This window comes from Gopherus flavomarginatus, chromosome 5 (assembly GCF_025201925.1).
Source record: "Gopherus flavomarginatus isolate rGopFla2 chromosome 5, rGopFla2.mat.asm, whole genome shotgun sequence".
In the NCBI taxonomy this organism is placed as follows: Eukaryota; Metazoa; Chordata; order Testudines; family Testudinidae; genus Gopherus; species Gopherus flavomarginatus.
This window is the reverse complement of record NC_066621.1, coordinates 87520329-87545769: the sequence shown is the minus strand read 5'-3', so window position 1 is coordinate 87545769 and position 25441 is coordinate 87520329. Positions and strand designations below refer to the sequence as shown.

Genomic DNA, 25441 nt, shown 5'->3' with positions numbered 1-25441 from the left:
TAATGCTGATTGTAATAGCACACTAAAAATAGAATGTAGCTGCGGCAGTGCAAATGGCTAGCTGCCTCACGTGTGCGCCCGTCAAGAGATGCTAAGTATGTACTTGGCATGGCTAGCCCCTCCTGCAGCCACGTGCACTTTCGCAGCTAGATTCTATTTTGAGTGCACTAGCTTGATCAGAGCTAGCACAAGCATGTCTTCTCAAGCTGGGAATCACACTGCCAGCTCGAAGTGAACACATATCTACGGTGGACAACACCAGCATCTGACTCAGACCCCTCTTTAGGTCATCTTTGACTCAGACCCCTCTTTAGGTCATCACAACCAGTCTATGTCTTTTGATTATTCTTTCTGACTATGATATCTAAGATACCACCTTCCCTGTCCATCCACCCAGCTAAAACTCTCAGCCAGGTTCTCATCATTTTGTGTCTGCAACAGCCTTTTCTCTGGGCTTGACAAATGCAATCTTACCCTGAACATATCCATTCCAAGTGCTGTTGCAAAGATCATTCTCCTAGCCCGTAACTTTGATGACATCAACCCTCTCTTTGAATCCGTCCACTGGGTTCTTCGCTATGGTATCAAACGTACTTTACTTGTCTTCACTTCCATGGCCTTTTAAGAGCTATCCTCACTCTACCTCTCATCTTTCATTCAGTATTGAAAAGTTGATGCCCACCTCTGATTGGCCCATGAAGCCAGGCTTCTTTGCCTACTGTTAAATTTTCAAACAAGCACCTTTGTGCTTCTCCCATGCTGCCTCTCACACTCAGGAGAAGCTCCCCATGATATCAGCAAATCTAATTTGTTATCTTCCTTGAAGTCTTTCCTCAAAACTCTCCTCTGCTGTGAAGCCTACAAAAAAAACTTGACAACTGTTAGGCTGCTGATGTGCTGAGACAACTGCTGATAATGCTGACCAGCGCTGTCTCATTGTTTCCTTCTACTCCCCGTCCATATGTCTGCATCCCTCTGTTGTCTCTTGTCTTATACTTAGATCGTACACTCTTTAAGACAGGGACTTTCTTTTTGTTCTGTGTTTGTACACCTAGCACAGTGGGGTCCTGGTCTATGACTGGGGCTCCTGCGTGTTGGAATAATACAAATAATAAATAATAATGCACCTATTCTCTTGACCATGCAGAGTCAGTCATTATGCAAATTAGGTTTGTGAGATTGGGATATGGGGCATTCCATCCAGGGAGCCCAGCATGTTCAGCATTTTGGTTTATAGGAAACTGGGATGCTAATCATGCTTGAGGAAGACACTGGGCAATTCTGACATACCAGTTCTTACATGTTGTCCTCACTTAGTTTCTTTTTCAGATGGAATCCTCTCATGCTTGTTAACAGCTGCAGGCACAAGGCTGTCAGCATTTTTCACAATGCCCATGTCATTCCTGGAGAGTGCTATCTTCCATCTACCCTCTCCAAGGAAGGAACTGAGAATTTAAATAGACCCTCACCCCACAGCTGGCTACAGTGTATGCATTACTCTGTTAAAAATACATGCGCGTGCACACACATTGTTGTCCAGTGTCCACTTACAGATGACAAGGCATGGGGGGCACTGATCTCTGTCCCTCCCAGAATACCATGCAATTGCTACTCTCTGATCCTGTGCTTCAGAACCGCTCCCCAAAACAGACCCACCACACAGAGTTGATATCTGTGGAATGTGTATTTTATCAGAGAAGGGCAAAGGTGCAGCTGTCTTTGCCTAATAGGGAGTAAGCAGTCAGATAGAGCAAGGGCGGGCAAACTTTTTGGCCTGAGGGCCACATCCAGTTTCCAAAATTGTATGGAGGGCCAGTTAGGGGAGGCTGTGCCGCCCCAAAGAAACCAGGCCCGGCCTGGCCTTGCCCCCATCCAACCCCTCCTGCTTCTCGCCCCGACACCCCTCCAGGCCTCCTGCCCCATCAACGCACACCCAACTCCGTGTCCCCTGATGGCCCCCTGGGACTCCTGCCCCATCGAACTCCCCCTGTTCCCTGTTTCCTGACAGCCCCAGGACCCTCCGCTGCCCCATCGAACCCCCCCTCCTTCCTGACTGCCCCCTGGGATCCCCTGCCACCATTTAACTGCCCTGTTTCCCGCCCTTTGACCACCCTGACCCCTATCCACACTCCTGCCCCCTGATAACTCCCCTGAACTCTCCTGCCCTCTATCCAACCCCCCTGATCCCTGCCCCCTTACCGCACTGCCTGGAGCACTGGTGGCTGTTGGCACTAGAGCTGCGCCACCTAGAGCACCAGGACAGGCAGCCACGTCGCCCAGCTGGAGCCAGCCATGCCACCGTGCAGCAGCCCTGCCGCCCAAAGCATTGCGCCAGTGGCGGGTCGAGCTGAGGCTGCGGGAGAGGGGGAACAGCAGGGGAGGGGTCGGAGGTGAGCCTCCTGGGACAGGAGCACAGGGGCTGGGCAGGAGGGTCCTGTGTGCTGGATATGGCCCATGGGCCGTAGTTTGCCCACCTTTGAGATAGAGATCTCTCAAATACACAGTATCTGAGTTTGAACAGTTAGGAATACAATATCTAACATTTTAATGTATTTTTTCACCATTTCAGAGACTCAATAAATGCCCCTTTTGTCACTACCTGGACTAGAGAGATAAATGTCATTACCTGGAGAAAATATCAAATGCCAGATGGAAAAAGAGTTCCAAGTTTATATTACTTTAGGGAGATGTCTAAGTAGTTTAAGCCCTGCAACAGGGCACTGGGCCTGGGGACACATGTGTATGTCCCAGTGTTCTGTTATAATCTTTGGGCCCTTTAAAACTGGGAACTATAATCACAGGTACATGAATAGGAGCAAGTATGTGACCTATAGGAAGACAGGTATAAGACTTCCTGACTCTTAGGAAGAGGCAGCAGAGGCCATCAGTCAGTGTTGGCCTAGTGTGGTGCTCTCCACAGTAGTTGGAGAGGGTTACTAAAGAGGAAGTGTGTGTGTTCTCCTTCACCAGCTGGAAAGGCCTCAGGTGGTTATTAGCCAGTAATATGGGTTAATTTGTTCTGACTTTAAGTTTGTGTTTTGGAAATAAAGCAATCTCTGAGAAAAGGAATGTGACAAGATTTGTAGCTGGGATGTATTTTTCCATCCCTGGCTGGTGAGTGCGCACATTGGTTTATAGGCCTCAAATGAAAACAACTGTACTAACTGTAGTAATAACAGTTCTGTCTGTGTTCTTATATGGCCTCCATAACTGTTGTAACTGAGCATGTTACAAACATTGATGAATTTATTCTCACAGTATGCCTGGAAAGTATCCTTATCCCCACTTTTACAGATGGGGAACTGAGGTACAGCAAGATTAACCATTTATGCAGGAAGACTGTGGCAGAGCTAAGAATGGAGCCCAGACCTTGTGAGGCCCAGTCTAGTGTCTTAATTGTACCGTCATCCTTTTCTCTCTCTTCCCCCTCTTCAGTCAACAATGACTACATTTGTACTTCAGATGTGGTTTTGTTTGGTTTTTTTGGTGGTAGCATACTGTTGCAAAACTAACTGAAAAAGTCTGGAGGTTCCCTCTTGAGGTTGGTAGTTTCATTGTTCCACTGCTTGTCTGTGAAGCCCTATGCAGATAAAATAATTTTATATGGCATCAGCAGTGTGCTAGCCACTTAATTAAATAAATGAAAGTAATAATGCAAAAAATCCATTACTTCCTCAAAGAAAATTAAAAACAAAAACGACAATAGCAGTACTTATGCAGACAAAAATAAGGCCAGATTCTGCTATCCCTCCTCACGTTAATCCCTTACTCCTCAAGTAGTCCTCTTTAGGACTACTCAATGCATGTAATTTAGGGTATGTCTACACTTCAAGCTCAAGGAGAAATAACTATTAGCTCTGATTGAACTAGAGTGCTAAAAACAGTGTGTAGCTGCGGTGGTGTGAGCAGCAGGAAGGGGCAGTTGCTTCAAGTACATGCCTAGCATTTTAGGTGGATACATACTTGGGGTGGCTAGCCCCTTATGCCGCTGTGGCTACACTCTATTTTTAGTGTGGTAGCTCAATCAAAGCTACCGTGGGTTAATTACTGTCTACTTGAGCAAACCCCAAAATGAAAGAAAGAGCAAACCCCAAAAGGAAAGAAATGTGAATATACAATTTGTAACGGCATTATCTTAATAAAATAAAAACATGTAAAATGGATTAAAAATATTTGCAGAAATTGCAGGCTACTTATTATAATACCTTTATGTTATTTGTAAACTAAATAGCAGGGCTGTCAATTAATCGCAGTTAACTCACGTGATTAACTCAAAAAAATTAATTGTGATAAAAAAATTAATCACCATTAATCACACTGTTAAACAATAGAATACCAATTGAAATTTATTAAATATTTTGGATGTTTTCCACTTTATATTATTTTTTTACAAATACTTGCACTGTAAAAATGATAAAAATAAATAGTATTTTTCAATTTACCTCATACAATAGCGTAATGCAATCTTTTTATCGTGAAAGTGGAACTTACAAATGTAGATTTATTTTTTGTTATGTAACTGCACTCAACACCAAAACAATATAAAACTTTAGAGCCTACAAGTCCACTCAGTCCTACTTCTTTTTCAACCAATCACTAAGACAAACAAGTTTGTTTACATTTACGGGCAATAATGCTGACAGCTTCTTATTTACAATGTCACCTGAAAGTGAGAACAGGCATTCACATGGCACTTTTGTAGCCAGCACTGCAAGGTATTTATGTGCCAGACATGATAAACATTCATATGCCCCTTCTTGCTTTGGCCACCATTCCAGAGGACACGATGAGGCTCATTAAAATACAGTGCATTAATTTAATTTGTGACTGAACTCCCTGGAGGAAAACAGTATGTCTCTTGTTCTGTTTTACCTGCATTCTGCCATGTATTTCATGTTACAGCAGTCTCAGATGATGACCTAGCACATGTTGTTCATTTTAAGAACACTGTCACTGCAGATTTGACAAAACACAAAGAAGGCAGCAATGTGAGATTTCTAACGGTAGCTACAGCACCCAACCCAAGGTTTAAGAATCTGAAGTGCCTTCCAAAATCTGAGAGGGATGAGGTGTGGAGCATGCTTTCAGAAGTCTTAAAAGAATAACACTTTGATGTGGAAACTACAGAACCTGAACCACCAAAAAAGAAAATCAACCTTCTGCTGGTGGCATCTGACTCAGATGATGAAAGTGAACATGCATCGGTCTGCACTCCTTTGGAACGGTATCGAGCAGAACTCCTTATTATCATGGACGCATGTCCTCTAGAACGGTGGTTGAAGGATGAAGGGACATATGAATCTTTAACACATCTGACACATAAATATCTTGTGACACCGACTACAACCATGCCATGTGAACATCTATTCTCACTTTCAGGTGGCACTGTAAACAAGAAGCGGACAGCATTATCTCCTGCAAATGTAAACAAACTTGTTTGTTTGAGTGACTGATTGAACAAGAAGTAGGACTCAGTGAACTTGTAGGCTCTAAAGTTTTACATTGTTTTATTTTTGAATGTAGTTTTTTGTACATTAATTCTACATTTGTATGTTCAATTTTCATTATAGAGAGATTGTATTCCAGTATTTGTATGAGGTAAATTGAAACATACTATTTCATTTGTTTTTTAGAGCACAAATATTTGTAATAAAAAATAAATATGAAGTGAGCACTGTATACTTTGTGTTCCGTGTTGTAATTGAAATCAATATATTTGAAAATATAGAGAATGGCCAAAAATATTTAAATTAAATGGTATTTATTATTAACAGTGCGATGAATCGCAATTAACTTTTTTAATTGCTTGACAGCCCTACTAAATAGGGAAGAGTTTTTACAAAAGCTTTATGCCAATGACTTGTTGTGTGACCTTGTTCAAGTAGGTTCACTGCTCTGTGCTTCAGTTTCCCCATATGGAAACTGGGAATTACAATAATTACATACACTCCCAGGATGTGTTGTGAGACCTAGTAATGTTTGTAAAACACATGGAGATCCTTGGACAAACAGGGTGGGAAAAGTTCAAAGTAACTCCCCTCTTCATGTAAATCCCTCCTAAAACCTCACTTCTTTTGTGATGCCCACAAGTCGTGAGTTCATAAAAAGTAAATAATAATTAATAACAACAATTAAAATGAACCTTAATCAATTTCATCTTCTGTATTTTCCTCTGAGTTCTGTCTTCTCTATGTCAGTCTTTTAGACAGTAAATTCACTGGGGGCAAGGGTTGTATTTATCATTGCCTCTTGTACAACATTCAACACATTGTCAGGGGTAAGTATATAACAAAAATAATAATTCACTCTCTTGTACCAGGAATCAGAATTTCAGTGCAAATGAACTGTCAGCAAGTACTAGTGTCAGCTCTGTGCCTTTTGGGACTGTGTGAAAAGCTCAGTCTTTTGCCACTTAGGTCACCATCAATCCAACACTGCTATCTTATGCCCCAAACCCTCAATATCATACAGCTGACCTTTATCCTGCCCCAGAAGGGAGAGAGTGAAGCAGAACGCAGAGTGACAATACTGTTTGGTACTGCAGGGAAAAGGATGGAATTGAGCTGAAAAGGGAAGAGACATTCAAGTACCGGTTCAAGAAGGATGGGAAAAAGCATTACCTGATCATTAATGAGTCAACCAAGGAGGACAGTGGGCACTACACCGTGAAGACCAATGGTGGGGAGTCAGTAGCTGAATTAATCATACAAGGTAAGTGTGATGTTCTGTACCTTGTGGGAACACCCTACACCTTCCATGTTCATCCTTATAATACGATGGTGTGGTATCTAATGCAAAGTTTGTCATGTTGGGTGTCTTCGGAAGGCTCATGATGTACTGAACATTGTTGTTACGGTAATGTTATCATATTCATTGTTATAGTAATGTTATAGGTTGTAATTACATGTATATATGTATGAGGCTGAAAATGTGTTCTCACGACTTATAGCAAGCCCAGGCAAAAACTCCCCAAGAGCAGGGGGGCAATTCAAACCTCATCAGGTCGTGGATGGGACAAACCCAGCCCACCCTCACAGGAACAAAGGACACTGGCGCAGGCAACAAACAATGATCTGTTGGACTCTCAAGTGAGTCACCCCCCACTTTCTTTGTCAGTTTGGGACTGCAATGAGGTAATGCTCACCTGACTCTGAAGGTGGGGGGGGCGGGGCAGAGCCAAGAAGGAAGAAAGAACATGATAAAAGGGAGAGACGTTTGCTATGCTCTTCCTCTCTCTTCCACCTCCATCCACAGACATCACCACCAAGTGACTGAAGCGCTGATCAAAGGGGAGAGCCAGCCTGTGGTGAGAAACATCTAAGTTTTTAGGGGCACTGAAAGTGTTAAGATCAGCTTAAAATGTGTTTTGCTTTTATTTCATTTGACTAAATCTGACTTGTTATGCTTTGCTTATAAACACTTTAGTAAAAAAATTTATTAACTACAAAGATAGATTTTATTCTACCTGAAGCAGTGCGTTTGGTTTGAAGCGTGTCAGAGACTCCCCTTGAGATAACAAGCGTGGTACATATCAATTTCTTTGTTAAACTGATGAATTTATATAAGCTTGCAGAGTCCAGTGGGCATAACTGGACACTGCAAGATGGAGGTTCCTAGGGTTGTGTCTGGGACCAGAGATATTGGCTAGTATCATTCAGTTGCACAATCCAAGGAGCAGCTTACATGCCAGAGGCTGTGTGTGAACAACCCAGGAGTGGGGGTTCTCACAGCAGAGCAGGGTAAGGATGGCTCCCAGAGTCAAGGATTGGAGTGACCTAGCAGATCACTGGCCCAGATAACACCAGGGGAACGTCACAGTAAATTACAGGCAATGCTAGATAATCAAGGAGGTTGAAATGTGCAAGAGGGCTGAAGGTAACCTTCTCCATAATGGGACAAGAAGGTGAGTTAGTCCTTATGCCTGGAGTAAAATTAAACCGTAGCTGGGGAAATGACCACAGAGGCCTCAAGGAGACAGAAGATTGTTAGGTTTGTGTGCTGGATGTAATAGATATCCTGACTGCAACAGGTGCCTGGCTACCAGTCCTGTTAAATCCTGCATACTGTTGATTTCTCTTCACATTTCACCTTTCAACAAACAGCATCCTCAGCCCTGGCTCCTTCTCTTCTTTAAAAACAACATAAATATTTTACTGTACAAACCAATCTTTGACCTGTTGATGTTTGTGTTGCTTCCTTCCACAACTCACAACCCTAGAGAAGAAGCTGGAAGTGTACCAGAGTATCGCAGACCTGACAGTGAGGGCACGGGACCAGGCAGTCTTCAAGTGCGAAGTCTCCGATGAGAATGTGAAAGGAATCTGGTTGAAAAATGGGAAGGAGGTGATCCCAGATGAGAGGATAAAGATCTCTCATATTGGCAGGTGAGTCCTGCTTCAGAAAGCTTGGACAGGATTAGGTATGACACTAAAGTCCTCTCTGGATAGTGATGAGGAAATGAATATAACCCAGCTAATGGGAGGCAGTTGGAACCTTCCTCAGCACAATGAACATGTAGCCAATTCCTCTCTTCTATGAGCTGCCTGGGTGTGTGCACCACATGTACAGTACTGGCATGTATGTAATTCTGCAGGTGTGCGTATAGTATGTTGGTCTATAACTGTACAATGGAGCATCAGCCCAGATTCTCAGCCTTTACTCTGCCTTTCATTTTTGGGGGGATTTAAATTGCCGAGAGACCACACTGATGGTCACTTTAGAATAAACATAATCAAACAGACTGATACATTAGAAAAGGATAGACAGATACCAGTACTGAGAAGAAAATCTGTTTGTGTTAATTTACTACAGTTTATAATTATATATATATATATAGTATATACTCATATACACACACACATTAAGATGAGTAAAATTTTCTACATTGCCTAAATTACTAAGGCTGCCAAAGGATTGTTTTAATGTGCTGTCTGCTGAGTTTATAAGGAGGGGGATGATGAACAAGCCTGCACTTTCTTTGCCATAATGTTGCTTGAGTCTACAATACACTTGAGAGAAAACTGGTTCTGTTTGCTCTAGCATGTTGTTTTGATACTGGGAAAGTTATTAATTGCTTGCAGTGTGCTACAGCCTGAATGCACTCACTCTCTGTAGCAGTGTACCTCCTGACTAAAGTTAAGAGAGTCACATGCTTGTGTATATTTTTCAGAATCCATAAGCTAACTATTGATGATGTAACCTCAGAAGATGAGGCTGACTATTCTTTTGTCCCTGAAGGATTTGCTTACAACCTTTCTGCCAAACTCAGATTTTTGGGTGAGTGTTGTGGAATTTGGTTCTAATATGTAATAGGAATACCACGGGCCTTCCAAAGAAGGAATTATCCATATATAAGGACTACAGGGAGCTGTGGGACCAAATCATTTAATTGATTACACCAGGAAGCTGTATGGAGATTTCCCTTCCTGATGTATGAACATGGTACATGTAAATTCTCTCTGTGATAGTGCATCATCATTATTATTTGTATTGTAGAGCTCACCGTATGCTAGGCACTTTAATACATAGGAAGAGATGGCCTCTGCCCAAAAGAGCTGACAGTCTAAGGCCCAATCCTGCAAACATTTACATATATAAATAACTATTCATGTGAGTAATCCTACAGATGTCAGTGACCTGGATCACCTCATTTAGATCCTTGCACATGGAGGAAGCCTTGCACATAGATCTTTTATAGCAGTGGCTCTCAGTCTTTTCAGGCTACTGTACCCCTTCCAGGAGTCTGATTTGTCTTGCATACCCTCAAAGTTTCATCTCACTTAAAAACTACTTGCTTACTAAATCAGACATAAAAATACATAAGTGTCGCAGCACACTATTATTGAAAAATTGCTTACTTTCTCATTTTTACCATATAGACTCATAGACTCATAGGTCAGAAGGGACCAATATGATCATCTAGTCTGACCTCCTGCACAAGGCAGGCCACAGAACTCTACCCATCCACTTTTATACAACCCCTAATCCAGGACTGAGTTATTGAAATCCTCAAAACTGGTTTGAAGACCTCAAACTGCAGAGAATCCACCAGCAAGCAACCCATGCCCCACGCTGCAGAGGAAGGCGAAAAAACCTCCAGGGCCCCTGCCAATCCGCCCTGGAGGAAAATTCCTTCCCGACCCCAAATATGGCGATCAGCTAAACCCTGAGCATGTGGGCAAGACTCACCAGCCAGCACCCAAGAAGGAATTCTCTGCAGTAACTCAGTTCCCATCCCATCCAACATCTCCCCGCAGACCAGTGAGCAGACTTATCTGGCGATAATCCAAGATCAATTGCCCAAATTAAACTATCCTATCATAACATCCCCTCCATATACTTATCCAGCTTAGTCTTGAAGCCAGATAAGTCTTTTGCCCCCACTACTTCCCTCGGAAGGCTGTTCCAAAACTTCACTCCCCTAATAGTTAGAAATCTTCGTCTAATTTCAAGTCTAAACTTCCTAATATCCAGTTTGTACCCATTCGTCCTCGTGCCTACATTAGAACTAAACTTAAATAATTCCTCTCCCTCCTTAACATTAACCCCCCTGATATATTTATATAGAGCAAGCATATCCCCCCGCAGGATTTTATTTTAATTATAAAATAAATCATTTCGATTATAAATATTGTACTTATATTTCAAGGTATAGTCTACAGAGCAGTATAAACCCGTCACTGTCTTTATGAAATTTTAGTTTGTACTGACTTCACTTGTGCTTTTTATGTAGCCTGTTGTAAAACTAGGCAAATATCTAGATGAGTTGATGTGCCCCTGGAAGACCTCTCCATACCCCAAGGGGTACACGTACCCCTGGTTGAGAACCACTGCTGTATGGACAGGAGTTGGGGGTAGTTTCCTCCACTGCACTGTCCTTCCTTTCACCAGACCTCCAGAAAGGCCTCTCTGTGCATCCAGGGTTTATACTGGGAGAGGGAGTGGAGTCTGGGCAGCCCATCAGATCTTACAGAGATTTCTCGAAAATGTTAATACAGTCCAATGCTGTATTATGTTTTTCAGTAGGGTTCAACTGAGGTATCTCATAAGCCTGGGGATCCCATAAGACTCTAGCCAGGGAAGACCCTAGCAGTGTGGCTTCAATATAGACGGGGGTGAGAAAGAACTGAAGCCAGTGTGAAGACACAGGGCCTCCAAGCAGATGGCTCTGGCCTTCAACAGACCCCACTAGGATCCATCAGGTTTGGAGCAAGACCTGCAACCTCTTCTGTGTGAGGGGGGAATCCCACCTAAACACGGGTGCGGGGAGATATTTCCTTCCCTCCCCTGAAATATTTCCACCCCCAGATCACCTTTCCATGTGGGTTATGCTGGGAGGTTTTCTTCTTAATGTATGTGCAAAGTGCTTCAGGTGGCATGTGACCAGGATTCATCACCAAATTTGGTCTACTGATTGGATCATTTATCTTCCCTGGCTTGGGCCAAGTACTGATGGGGAGCACTGGGAGGTAATGACACAGCACAATTAGATGACTTGTGCAAGTAAAGTTACTCATGCAAAGTGTTTCCTGGGTTGAGAACTAAAGGATAAAGCACAAAGAGGGAAAGAGATAGAAATGAACAAACAAAGCAATTAGGTTGAGGACTGGCACATTTAATATACATGTAAAATAGTTTCAAACTGTGCATTGCCACTCTTAGTTTCTCTTTCAACCATTGCTTAGTTACAATCGCTACGTAATTTTAACCCTTGCATGTACTATTGCTATTATTTTGTTTGTTTTTATCCTAAACATTTTCTAAACTTTTTTTAAAAGTTGCTTATTTTCTATTTTTATTTTTCTACATTGTTTATTTGTCATTTTATATGGGCCTGATCCTGCAAACACAGACTATAGCTTTGATCCTGCAAAAACTTATTCATGGGGTTACATTTACTTATGCACGTAGCCCACAGACTTCTACAGGTCTACGCACAAGTAAAGTTAAGTATGTGTGTGTTTGCAGGATTGGGGCTTTAAATCACTGCCAAGAGGATTACACATGGGAGCAAAGTTATTCATTTGAAAAAGCCTTTGCAAGACACAGCCCTATTTTATTTTCTGTATTATTTTCTTCTTGTTTTACCAAGCTAGTTTCCAATAAGTTATGTTTGGTCTGCGGATTACACAAAATATAGCTATTTTCAGATCCATTTTTTTCCCCTTTCCAGAGATCAAGATTGATTTTGTGCCAAGACAAGGTAAAAACAATGTTCATTATTGGATCATGTGAGTAACATCTGAACAAGTCGTCTTGCATGCTTTTCAGTAGCAGAACCTCTTCAATTTTTAACATAACATCTGAGAAATGCCTCCCTTTTCCTGCAAAACATTCAAACCATGTTGAAAAATATTTGATTTTCTCCACTTTCGTTACAGAACCCCCCAAAATCCATCTGGACTTCATGGGTCAAGCAGCCCCTGACACTATTGTTGTGGTGGCTGGGAACAAACTTAGACTGGACGTTCCCATATCTGGAGATCCAATACCCACTGTCATCTGGCAGAAAGTAAACAAGGTAATGTGTAGTCTGAAAATGTGGCTAAGGCAAAGAGGTCATACCAAGGAATTTCTTCTCTTTTTCATATATGATTTGAATTTCCCAATTCGTACCTAAAAAACTTTTCCATATCCCTCCAAATGTAGAGTTTCTAAACAAAGAAATTTCTAAAACAGCAGCTAGGCAGCACCTGGTGATTGAGTTGATTTTGCTGTAGCCTTCTTGAACAGTGTTCTTTTTCTGAAGTGTTTATTTTCAGCACGGGGAAAACAAAAGGAAGAAAGTAGATATGTATGGTAGCCTTTCTGCCCTTCTTTCTCTATTGCACATCAGCATAGTATCTGCTTGCCTAGGAAGAGGGCTTCTCACAGGAAACAAGTAAGCCACGGTCATCAGCCCTCCCCACCGCCCCTGCCTCACAGGAAGGAAATGTTCTACAGTCTCTCCTTTCTCATCCCAAGTTCTTTTGGTCAGTTTGTGAACAAATGGTACTTTCAACATCCTACTGAATGTCTAAGAAGCAGTAGGCTCATCTACACCAGCAGATAGGTCTGTTGGGCATTCTGCCAATTTAGACTTCGTGAATTTAAAGGATAACTCCTATTTTACCTGGTTGTTGCAGCAATTGTAGGAGGCCAAAAGAGAGGAGTATAAAGTAATACTGCAGTCAATGGTACTTACTCCTTTTATGGTATTTGCTGAACTTTTTAGACTTTTCAGTCTCTCTTCTTTAAGAATGAAATGCTACTTCTTACTGCCAGATAAATGTTCTTTTTTTTTGTTGATAGCAAAAGGCTGACTTCTTGTGGCAGTCATGAATGCAGTAGAGACTAATTCCCAGCACCCACTCCTAAACAAATCATAATGTTTTACTTTGTAACCCAGAATTAGGAAATTTCGTTCAGTGACAAGATGGAGAGGGAATTCAATCTTCTGAAATATTATCTTCTGATCATCAGTCCACAAAGAGGTCCAAAAAACAGTTCCTAGAAGAAGTTTGCCTCTAAAAACATATGCAGACTTCATTATTATTTAAAATTAAAATTAATATTATCCCATAAAGGAAGTTAAGACCCAAACCAGTCTTACTCCTTCCCCCAGAATGGAAAAAGAGGTCCCGTTTCTTCCCTGAGAACGGAAGAGCCCATGTAGTCCCACCCTCCCCCCTCAAGCCAAATGAGTTTGTGGAAGAAAATCTTCTGGGAGGGATTACCCAAAAAGTTTGCTTACTTTTTGCAAGAACAGAGTAAAGCAGCTGCAGCAGGGAACTTTGGCTGAGATATAAGACATGAGTAGATAAGTAAGGAAGATCGTGAAGGACAAGAAACTGAACTTTATGCAAAGGAAGCTGTAGACGTGTGGACTCACCCCTGCAGCACCTCCTGCTGGTGACTTCCAGGAATTAGCTTGTTCCAGCTCCGGAGCACCCTCTGTAGGCTGTTGATCCACCTGTCCTCTGGCCCCCCCTGTCCTTCCCAGACCCAGTGCCCTTGTACCTGGGGTGCTGCTCCCTAGCAGTAATCCCCTCAGTCTTGGGGTCTCCCCTCCCTGGGGAACCCCCACTCACTATCCCCACCTCACCTCAGGATAAGGCTACTGCCAGTCATCGTCTAGCCCTCACACTCTGGGGCAGGCTGCAGTATCAGCCTACTCATCACTGACAAGGTTGGGTTTGGACCTGCTGCCTTGGCCTACCCCTGGGCTGCCCTCTGCAACCCCCAGTACCTATGGCCTTGTGCTAGGCCACAGCCTGGGGCTTTCCAGGCTGGAGCTCCCCAGCTCCTCAGCCTTTCCCCAGCCCTGCTCCACTCAGGTACCCTGTCTCTAGCTCCCTGCAGCCAGGCCCGTCTCTCTCTGAATGCAGAGAGATAGAGTTCTTCTGGGCCTCTGGCTCACAGCCTCTTGTAGGGACCAGCTGGGCCTGACTGGGGCATGGCCCAGCTGTGGCTACTTCCTCTATTAGCTGAGCTTTTCCCTGCCACAGCCCTCTTCCTGGCTGTTTTAAGCCCTTCAGGGCAGGAGCAGGTGTCCACCCCACTACAGAAGCATGGGGACCAGTGGAGGAATTTAAAAAGGGCAGTAGCATAACTTCAGATTATCTAGTTTGGCTGGCGTTAAAGGGATGAATTTATTCCTTTCCATAAAATATGTTCATAAACCGAATACCCCACTGATACAGAAAGAATATTCTCTGTTTTGCAGAAATATATAAGCCCACTAACCTACTACTTTCATGGGACAGTGACTGAATCACATCTATCTGGGGCATTGATGCAGGGATCTCATAAATCTTTGTTCATGAGGCTATGAAACTGGTCTTGCTGATGCTTCCTTTAATTCTATCTCACTCTGGGAATGCATTGACAATTCTGTTTTTTTTTTAATCAGTTAATTTCCTTCCCATTTTTATTCATTCATTCTGTTCTTCATTTTTGTCACATCTCCTATGCCAAGCAGCCAACATACTCTGCATAGATCCTTCTCCTCTGTGTCTCAGATACAGCTTGACCAACTCTGCTCAATGAGATCTTTCTGACTCTTCATACAATCATAGAAGGGTAGGACTGGAAGGGACCTAAATAGGTCATCTAGTCCAGTCCCCTGCACTCAAGGCAGGACAACGTAATAACTAGACCATTTCTGGCAGGTGTTTGCCTCCCCTGTTCTTAAAAACCTCCAGTGATGGAGATTCCACATCCACAACCTCCCTGGGCAATTTGTTCCGGTGCTTAACTGAAAGTTTTTCCTAATGTCCAACCTACACTGCCCTTGCTGCAATTAAAGCCCATTGCTTCTTGTCCTATCCTCAGAGGTTAACAAGAACATATTTTCAACCTCCTCCTTGTAACAACCTTTTAATGTATTTGAAAACTGTTATCCTGTCCCACCTCAGACTAAACCCAATTTTTTCAATCATTCTTCATAGTCATGTTTTCTAAACTTTTAATCATTTTTGTTGGTCTCCTTTGGATTTTCTCCAGTTTGTCATCATCTTTCCTGAAATGTGGTGCCCAGAACTGGATACAATTCTCCAGCTGAGGCCTAATCAGCGTGGAGTAGAGTGGAAGAATTACGTCTCGTGTTTTGCTTAAAACACTCCCTGCTAATACATCCCAGAATGATGTTTGTTTTTTTGCAACATTGTTATATTGTTGACTCATATTTAGCTTGTGATCCACAATCAGCTGCAGATCCCTTTCCACAGTACTCCTTCCCTAGGCAGTCATTTCCCATTTTGTATTTGTGCAATAGAATGTTCCTTGCTAAGTGGAGTACTTTGCATTTGTTCTTATTCAATTTCATCCTATTTACTTCATACCATTTCTCTAGTTTGTCCAGATAATTTTGAATTTTAATCCTATTCTCCAAAACACTTGCAATCCCTTCCAGTATTGGTATTGTCCACAAACTTTATAAGTGTATTCTATAACCATTATCTAAATCACTTATGAAGATACTGAGCAGAACTGGACCCAGGACCTATCCCTGAGGGACCCTGCTCAATAAGCTCTTTCAGCTTAACCGTGAACTACTGATAAACTACTCTCTGGGAACAGTTTTCCAACCAGTTATGCACACACCTTATAGTAGCTCCATCTAGGTTGCATTTCCCTAGTTTGCTTATGAGATGGTAATGCGAGACAATATCAAAAGCCTTACTACAGTCAAGATATACCATATCTACTGCTTCCCCTGTATCCACAAGGCTTGTTACCTGTTAAATTAGGTTGGTTTGACATTATTTGTTCTTGACAAATCCATGTTGACTGTTACTTATCCCCTTACTATCTTCTAGGTGTTTGCAAACAGATTGCTTGATTATTTGCTCCATTATCTTTCATGTATTTCTTTGCTCATCTAGAATAGCTGCAATGTGCTAAGCAATGCTGATTCCATGGATTCCCCAGACTCCAGCAGTGATTTAAGTAATGAGAGCAAGGTAAGTTCCTTACTATTTATACAAACCCATAAATATATCTGGTGTATTTACAGATAAATGGTCCTGCTTAGAGGAGCTTAAAATTTAGAGTATATACGAACATAGGCATTAACATAATGGATCAGACCACCGTCCATCTAGGACAGTGCCCTGCCTCACAGTGGCAATTATCAGATGCTTCAGAGGGAGGCACAAGAAACCCCTTAGTGGACACTTATGGAATATGTCTTTAGGGCAAGTTTCTTCCTAACCACCACTGTTTAGTGATGGACTTTTGCCCTGAAGCATGAGGGTTTACAACACTTCTAAATATTTTTTTTAAATTCTGTTCTACGTAACTCTGGATACCCAACTCCTTTTTGAGTCTTACTAAAGATATCTAGGGGAAGAGATTAGTTGGATGCAAGGAGAGATGACAACAGGTAAAGTGATGGGAATGTGAAGGATGCACTACAAGATCATGAGATTACCTGTTTACACATTAAGTCCCTTTTATCCTGCATAAATTTTTGTTACATTGGAATATGTGTGGTAGTCAGTCAGAAGAATTATTTTGCTATTTGTATTACATTAGAACTCAGAGGTCTGGGTCAAGATTGGGACCCCATTGTTCGAGGCGCTATACATACATATAGGTCATGGACAGTCCCTGTCCAAAGGAGCATAGAGTCTAAAAATACAAGGATGTGACACAGGAAAAGGATATAACAAAGTGGTGATGTTACACTTAGACAGATCAGTGCTGATTTCCCCCCTTTTCCCTAAGCCAAAAAAAACAAAATGGGAGAACAGGCAAATGCTCAAAGTATTTTTAATTAAGTGTTTGTGTGCGGAGGGGGAGATGATGTGGGCATCCAAGAGCCCTGAGGATGAGGTGGCAGTAATAAAAATGGAAGATGAGGGCCCTGACACGAGTTTTAGTGTTGTGGATAAAAACAAAAGGTCAAAAGTTCAGATCTTAGAAATGTCAAGGAGGAAGAAGCAACAAGATTTGGACACAGACAAAATGTGTGGGCCAAGGGAGAGAGAGGAGCAGAGGATAATCCCCAAGTCACAAGTTTGAGTTATGCAATAGGGTCTTTTTAACTACCCATGGTGCTTACAGAGCTTTAAAAACCAATTTCTCCACAAAGGAGAATGGTCTGAGCTATTGGTGGCTGCCCACTGATGTCCTGTTGTTCCTACAAAATAGAACCTTAAAATAGAATAAAACTTCACTGATAGCCTTTCAGTGATACTGGTAATGGTCGGTGTCAGAAAGACTTACACGTTGCTGCAGGCTCAGCATGTTTATGCAAATCCCTGTTCCCTGCATTCAGACACAGCACTAGGCTCTCCTGTTTCCACCTAGATACAAATGACCACTTGCTGTTTTCAATACCCACAGCTTCTCTCTGAAACTGAAGGTAGAGTTCGTGTAGAGATGCATGAAGACCACTGTATCTTCATCATTGAAGGAGCAGAGAAGCCAGATGAGGGGGTTTATAGAGTTACAGTAAAGAACCCAGCAGGAGAAGATAAGGCTGATATCACAGTAAAGGTTATTGGTAAGTGATGGACAGGAATAACTAGTCTCTGAAAAACTCTTGAGTTCAGTGGGACGGACCCACTCCCATTTCTGTAAACCTAAGAACAGCTCTGACTGTGAGTTCAAAGAGGTGAAAAATGACCATATGGGAGGAATATGTTTCATAAAACTTGACAGAAATGTTTTTCTAAGTAGCTTCCCTTGTATTCCCCATCTGGGAGGAGAAAAAATCATTCCTAATCATAAAAATTAGGTTATATGAATATCCTTCCCTTCCATTTCCCTACATTTCTGAATGTCAGTGATCCAGTCTCTTCTCTCAGTGGGGTTGATATGTCTATAGAATGAAATCACTTTTTGCCATTTTGTTGTGTGAGTTTTCTAACAGAAACGACTTTATTATATGTATGGTAAACAATTAATGGAATGAAGGGATATGTACATATGATATAAGATATTAAAAAGGAGTGGAAATATTTAGCCTACAAAGGAGAAGAGCTAGAGGGGAGTTTGACTGAAGTACTCTAGATTATGATGGGTGTTGTGAAAATCAATTAGCTCCTTCTTTATATCCTGGCCTGCATTATCAGAACAAGGGCAAACTGAACAAATTTATAAGTGATAAAAGGAAATGTTTTTTGCATGCCGTATTATAAACCTTTGTAGTTCATTGCTGTATGAGGTCATCAGGACAAATATTAAGATAGGATTTACAAAAGGGATAGGTTCTTTATATTATTAATTTCTGTTCTTAAATAAGGTAAGATAACATACATGCAGCGATTGTATTACACATACTAACTAACCTCACTTCCTAGTCATGCCTGGCATCCCCTGGCTCTCCCTCCACGATATGAGCATTTCTTGGAGAGCACAAGAAGTTCAGTCTGAATCTGTCTACATCAGGGCCTGGTCCAATCTGGTTTTGAAGACCCTAGATGTAATCTGGGCAAGGCCACCATTTTCTGCACACAGCAGGCTCTGAATTAGGATAACTCACCAATCCTTGTGAAATGCAAGGACCTTGCAGATGTATTTGATAAAAATAATACTGATGCTCTGCTCCCGCATAGGTCCTATGACTGCCCCATAGACCTCCAGCTAGGGGCCAAAATCCCCTATATGCAAAATTTATCCAATCAAAATCTGAACTCAGGTTCCTATGGGAGTATCTCGATGAAAATCTGGCAAAGAATTTTATCCGTCTGTGTCCCACACTGTGGCCCCAATCCTGTTTTGTCAAAAAATTGATGGCACCCTGCACCTCTGCATATACTATCGAACACTGAACAATATAACCATCAAAAATAAATATCCCTTGTCATTCATTGATCAACAAAGAAATAGAAAGGGTCAGCTCAGCAAAAATTTCCACTAAAGCGCCTATCACATGGTCTACATCCGAGAGGGAAATGAATGGAAAAAAGACTTTTGTACTTAGTATGGGTTTTTTGAGTACTTCATGATGCCTTTTGGTCTCTGTAACATCTCTGCCATGTTCCAGCATTTGATTAATGATATCTTCAGGGAGGTTCTGAACCAGTTTATCATAATCCATCTAGAAAATCAAATCGTGCATCACCAGCATGACCAGGTGGTACTTGAATGTCTTTGAGCAAATGGCCTATATAGGAAGCCTGAGAAATGTGAATTTGATTGCACTGCTGTGGACATCTTGGGTTATACCATCTCTCTCAGCGGAATAAGTATGGATCCCGAAAAGGTTTCTGCAATTTTGACTTGGGCAACTGCCAAGAGCATTTGTGATATCTGATGCTTTCTAGGATTCACCAGCTTCTACAGATAATTCATCCAAGGGTTCTCAAAAATGGTGTTCCCAATTACCCAGCTGCTACAGAAGAACTCCGCTTTCAACAGGACACCAGAAGTCCAACTGGCTTTTGATTGGCTGATGAAAGCATTTACTTCTGCCCGTCTTAGTACACCAAGATGCATCTAAACCTTTTTGTTGTTGAAACAGATGCTTCCAGTTACGCAATCAGGGTAGTATTATCTCTGTGATGTGGTCCTCAAATGACCTCCACATTTGTGCCTTTTATTCTAGGAAATAGACACCTGAGGAACAAAATTACCAAATGCACAATAAGGAATTACTGGCCATCAAGGCTGCACTTCAGGAGTGGCACCACCATCCAGAAGGTGCGTGCTTTCCAGTCAACGTGTTCACAGATTATAAAACATCTCTGAATGCCACAGCCTGCAACCTATGTCAAATATGTTGGTCCCTCTTTCTTACTAGATTTAACTTTACCTTGATCTACTGGCCCAGAACCTGAAATAGTGAACTTAGTGCATTATCCTGCAAGGGGGGGGTACCTTGATAAAGGGGATAACACTCTCGAACCAGCCACTATATTGAAAGCCCTGCCATTTTGTGAATGTGCTCCAACATTGATCTTTTAGCCTTGTAAAGTCCTCACTGGTCAGTGATCTGCTTTCAGTTAAATAGATGTCAGCCAAAAACAAGTTACTCTGGTTCAAGGATTGCCTGGATCACCCCATCCAGCTGTACTCTGGCTACACCACAATTCCCTGCTGGCAGGCTACTTTGGGTACTGGAAGACAAAGAAGATGATTTCTCGCAATTTTTGGTGGCCAAAACTATTCTCCTCCATCAAAGCTTCCTGTGAGACATGCAACTGGATGAAGATCCCCCTGCCAAGCCTCTGGGTGTCCTGATCCCACTTCCACCTATCTCCACCTGGGGCCTTGATATCATAGAATCATAGAAGATTAAGGTTGGAAGAGACCTCAGAAGTCATCTAGTCCAACACCCTGCTCAAAGTAGGACCAACACCAACTAAATCATCCTAGCCAGGGCTTTGTCAAGCCAGGCCTTAAAAACCCCTAAGGATGGAGATTCCACCACTTCTCTACATAACCTATTCCAGTGCTTCACCACCCTCCTAGTGAAATCGTTTTTCCTAATATTCAACCTAGGCCTTCCCCACTGCAACTTGAGACCACTCCTCCTTGTTCTGTTATCTGCCACCACTGAGAACATACTAACTTCCTCCTCTTTGGAACCTCTCTTCATGTAGTTGAAGGCTACTATCAAATTCCCCTCACACTTTTCTCTTATGCAGACAAAATAAGCCCAGTTCCCTCAGCCCCTCCTTATAAGTCGTGTGCCCCAACCTCCTAATCATTTTCATTGCCCTCCACTCAACTCTCTCCAATTTGTCCACATCCTTTCTATGATGGGGGGGCCAAAAACTGGATGCATTACTCCAGATGTAGCCTCTCCTGTGCCAAATAGAGGGGAATAATCACCTCTCTCGATCTGCTGGCAATGCTCCTTCTAATGAAGCCCAATATCCTGTTTGCCTTCTTGGCAACAAGGGCACACTATTGACTCATATCCAGCTTCTCGTCCACTGTAATCCCCAGGTCCTTTTTTGCAGACCTGTCGTTTAGCCAGTCAGTCCCCAGCCTGTAGCAGCACATGGGATTCTTCCCTCTTAAGTGCAGGACTCTGCACTTGTCCTTGTTGAACCTCATCAGATTTCTTTTGGCCCAGTCCTTCAATTTGCCTAGGTTACTCTGGACCCTAGCCCTACCCTCCAGCATATCTACCTCTTCCCCAAACTCAGTATCATCTGCGAACTTTCTGAGGGTGCAACCCATCTCATCATCCAGATCACTAATTAAGATGTTGAACAAAACTGGCCCCAGGACCAACACCTGCAGCACTCTGCTTGATATCAGCTGCCAACTAGACATTGAGTCGTTGATCACTACCTGTTGAGCCCGATGATCTAAACAGCTTTCTATCCACCATATAGTCCAATCCATACTTCTTTAACTTGCTGACAAGAATACTGTGGGAGACTGTATCAAAAGCTTTGCTTAAGTCACAATATATCACCTCTGTTCAATGCTTTCTCCATATTCACAAAGCCAGTTATCTCATCATAGAAGGCATTCAGATTGGTCAGGCACGACTTGCCTTTGGTAAATCCATGTTGACTGTTCCTGTTCAACGTCCTCTCCTCCAAGTGCTTCAAAACGGATTCCTTAAGGACCTGCTCCATGATTTTTCCAGGGACTGAGGTGAGGCTGTCTGGTCTGTAGTTCCCCGGATTCCCCTTCTTCCCTTTTTTAAAGATGGGCACTACATTAGCGTTTTTCCAGTCATCTGGAACCTCCCCCAATCACCACAAGTTTTCAAAGATAATGGCCAATGGCTCTGCAATCACAGCCACCAATTCCCTCAGCATTAGAGCTGGACCCATGGACTTGTGCATGTCCAGCTTTTCTAAATAGTCCTTAACCTGTTCTTTCACCACTAAGGGCTGCTCACCTCCTCCCCATACTGTGTTGCTCAGTCCAGCAGTCTGGGAGCTGACCTTGTCTATGAAGACTGAGGCAAAAAAAGCATTGTGTACTTCAGCTTTTTCCAAATCATTTTCACTAAGTTGCCTCCCCCATTCAGTAAGAGTCCCATACTTTCTCTGACCTTCCTCTTGTTGCTAACATACCTGTAGAAACCCTTCTTGTTACCCTTCACATCCCTTGCTAGCTGCATCTCCAATTATGCTTTGGCCTTCCTGATTACACCCCTGCAAGTTCAAGCAATATTTTTATACTCCTTTCTGGTCATCTGTCCAAGTTTCCACTTCTTGTAAGCCTCCTTTTTGTGTTTAAGCTCACCGAAGATTTCTCTGTTAAGCCAAGATGGTCACCTGTCATACTTCCTATTCTCTCTGCACATCGGGATGGTTTGTTTCTGCGCCCTCAAAAAGGCTTCTTTAAAATACAGCCAGCTCTCCTGGACTCCTTTCCCTCTCATATTAGCCTCTCAGGGGATACTGCCCATCAGTTCCCTGTGGGAGTCAAAGTCTGCTTTTCTGAAGTTCAGAGTCTGTATTCTGCAGCTCTCCTTTCTTCCTTTTGTCAGGATCCTGAACTCGACCACCTCATGGTCACTGCTGCCCAGGTTGCCACCCACTTCTATTTCTCCTACCAATTCTTCCCTGTTTGTGAGCAGCAGGTCAAGAGGAGCACAGCCCCTAGTTGGTTCCTCCAGCACTTGCACCAGGAAGTTGTCCGCAGCACTCTCCAAAAACTTCCTGGATTGTCTGTGCATTGCTGCATTGCTCTCTCAGCAGATGTCAGGCTGATTGAAGTCCCCCCTGAGAACCAGGGTCTGTGATCTGGAAACTTCTGTTAGTTGTCCAAAGAAAGCCTCGTCTACCTCATCTTTCTCATCTGGTGGTCTATAGCTGACACCCACCACGACATCACCCTCATTGCTCTCACCTCTAAACTTAACCCAAAAACTCTCAACAGGCTTCTCTCCAGTTTCATACTGGAGCTCTGAGCAATCATACTGCTCCCTTACACACAGTGCAACTCCTCCACCGTTTCCCCCACACCTGTCCTTCCTGAAGTGTATACCCATCCACGATAGTGCTCCAGTCATGTGAGTTACCCCACCAAGTCTCTGTTATTGCAATCATATCACAGTTCCTTGACTGAGCCAGGACTTCCAATTCTTCCTGTTTGTTTTCCAGGCTTCTTGTGTTCATGTACAGGCACCTATGAGAACTAGCCGATTGCCCTACTTTCTCAGTATGAATCAGGAGGCTTCCCCCGGTGCACCCTCCTCCTTGTGTTTCCTCCTGCCAGGGCCGGCTCTAGGCACCAGCGTCCCAAGCATGTGCTTGGGGAAGCACTTCTGAAGGGGCAGCATTCCAGCCCTTTGGGGCAGCACCTTTGCTTCGGCGGTGGCACTCCACGTTTTTTGTTTGTTTTTTTTTTGCTTGGGGCGGCAAAAAAAACAAGAGACAGCCCTGCCTCCTGGTATCCCACTTCCACACTTACCTCAGGGCTTAGGACACCATCCCCTGGCAAACCTAATTTAAAGCCCTCCTCACTAGGTTAGCAAGCATGCCTGCAGAGATGTTCTTCCCTCTCTTTGTTAGGTGGATACCATCTCTTCCTAGCAATCCTTCCTGGAACAACATCCCATGGTCGAAGAATCCAAAGCCTTCTCTCCGACACCACCTGCACAATCACGCATTTACCTCCACAATTTGATGGTCCCTACCTGGGCCTTTTCCTTCAACAGGGAGGATGGACGAGAACACGACTTGCGTCTCAAATTCCTTTATCCTTCTTCCCAGAGCCACATCGTCTGCAGTGACCTGCTCAAAGTCATTCTTGGCAGTATCATTTGTGCCCACATGGAGAAGCAGGAAGGGGTTGAGGTTAAATCAATAAATAGATTTAATCACTGACTGCCCCACTTCTCAGGGCTGCACAGCTATAGTGATCATCATCAACGTCCACACCAAAATGGTGCACTTTTTGCCTTGTCAGAAGATCCCCACTGCACAAGCAATGGCTCACTTATTTTTCAACCACATCTTCAAGCTCCATGGGTTACCAATTGACATTACATGGAATTGTGGGCCACAATTTGTCTCTCATTTTTTGAGAGAATTGTTCAAACTCCTGGAAGTCACCCTACACATTTCCTCTGCCTACCACCCCCAGATGGATGGACAAACAGAACGGATAATTTCTAGAAAAATTCTAGACAAATGTCTTCACTGCTTCATCAACATGATTGGATCAGGCTCTTGCCTTTTGCCAAGTTTGCTTACAATAACTCCGATCACAAATCAACCTGCCAAAGTCCCTTCTATTTCAATTATTGCTTCCAGCCCTGATTTCATTCATCTGTTCGGCCAGCCTCCCATGACCCTGTGGCCTCCAATTTGGCTGAACATCTCCACTGCATTCAAGAGGAATTAAAATCACACAAACTCAGCCAAAGAGGACTACAAACAATACACTGACATTCATCTACAGGATATGGATCTCAGCTCAGCACTTCGACACCTCACGACCCTCAAGGAAATTAAACTACTGTTATCTTGGCTCATTCCAGATCATTCAACAGATTAACCTGGTGACCTTCAAGCTCCAGCTACTGTGTACCATGAAGATATCCAGTATTCCATGTTTTCTTGTTAAAAGTATGTGAATAACTTCTTTCCTAGATACACACAACCACTTCAGCTCCCAATCTCGATTCAGGAACAGGAAGAATATGAGGTGAGACAGAACCTAGCCTCTACGCTCCTCTAAGGACTGGAAGGAAATGGCCCAGCTAATCATTCACAGGAACCAGCCTGTAACACACATGCACCCGATGTGCTTCATGAATTCTATCAATTGCACCCAGACAAGTTGGGTCCAAAGGCATTAGGGAGGTGCCCTCGGGGGGTGGGGGGGCACAGTAATGTAAGGTGGTAAGTCACTCTTGTATTGGGCAGGTATATAAACCCCACAGGAGGAACAGTAATTCAGTCAGCTCAACATTATTCCAGGACTTGGAACTCTCTCCTGCCTGACAATGGTAACCGACTCCCCAAGCCTTAGCCTCTCCAGCCTTGCTCTTGCTTCAGCCCTTTTCCTAATCCTGCTCTTGCTCACGTCC

General features: G+C 43.0%; 1 protein-coding gene across 1 annotated transcript in view; it reads left to right on the top strand.

Annotated features, from left to right (window-relative positions):
- The window catches only part of MYBPC3 (myosin binding protein C3), a 130431-nt gene that overhangs the window by 51707 nt on the left and 53283 nt on the right, over positions 1-25441 (top strand). The window contains exons 16-22 of the mRNA XM_050953646.1: positions 6545-6711; positions 8219-8384; positions 9170-9276; positions 12173-12202; positions 12381-12520; positions 16365-16442; positions 17830-17989. Coding sequence (XP_050809603.1) covers positions 6545-6711; positions 8219-8384; positions 9170-9276; positions 12173-12202; positions 12381-12520; positions 16365-16442; positions 17830-17989 — 848 coding nt within the window. The remainder of the gene's footprint in view (positions 1-6544; positions 6712-8218; positions 8385-9169; positions 9277-12172; positions 12203-12380; positions 12521-16364; positions 16443-17829; positions 17990-25441) is intronic.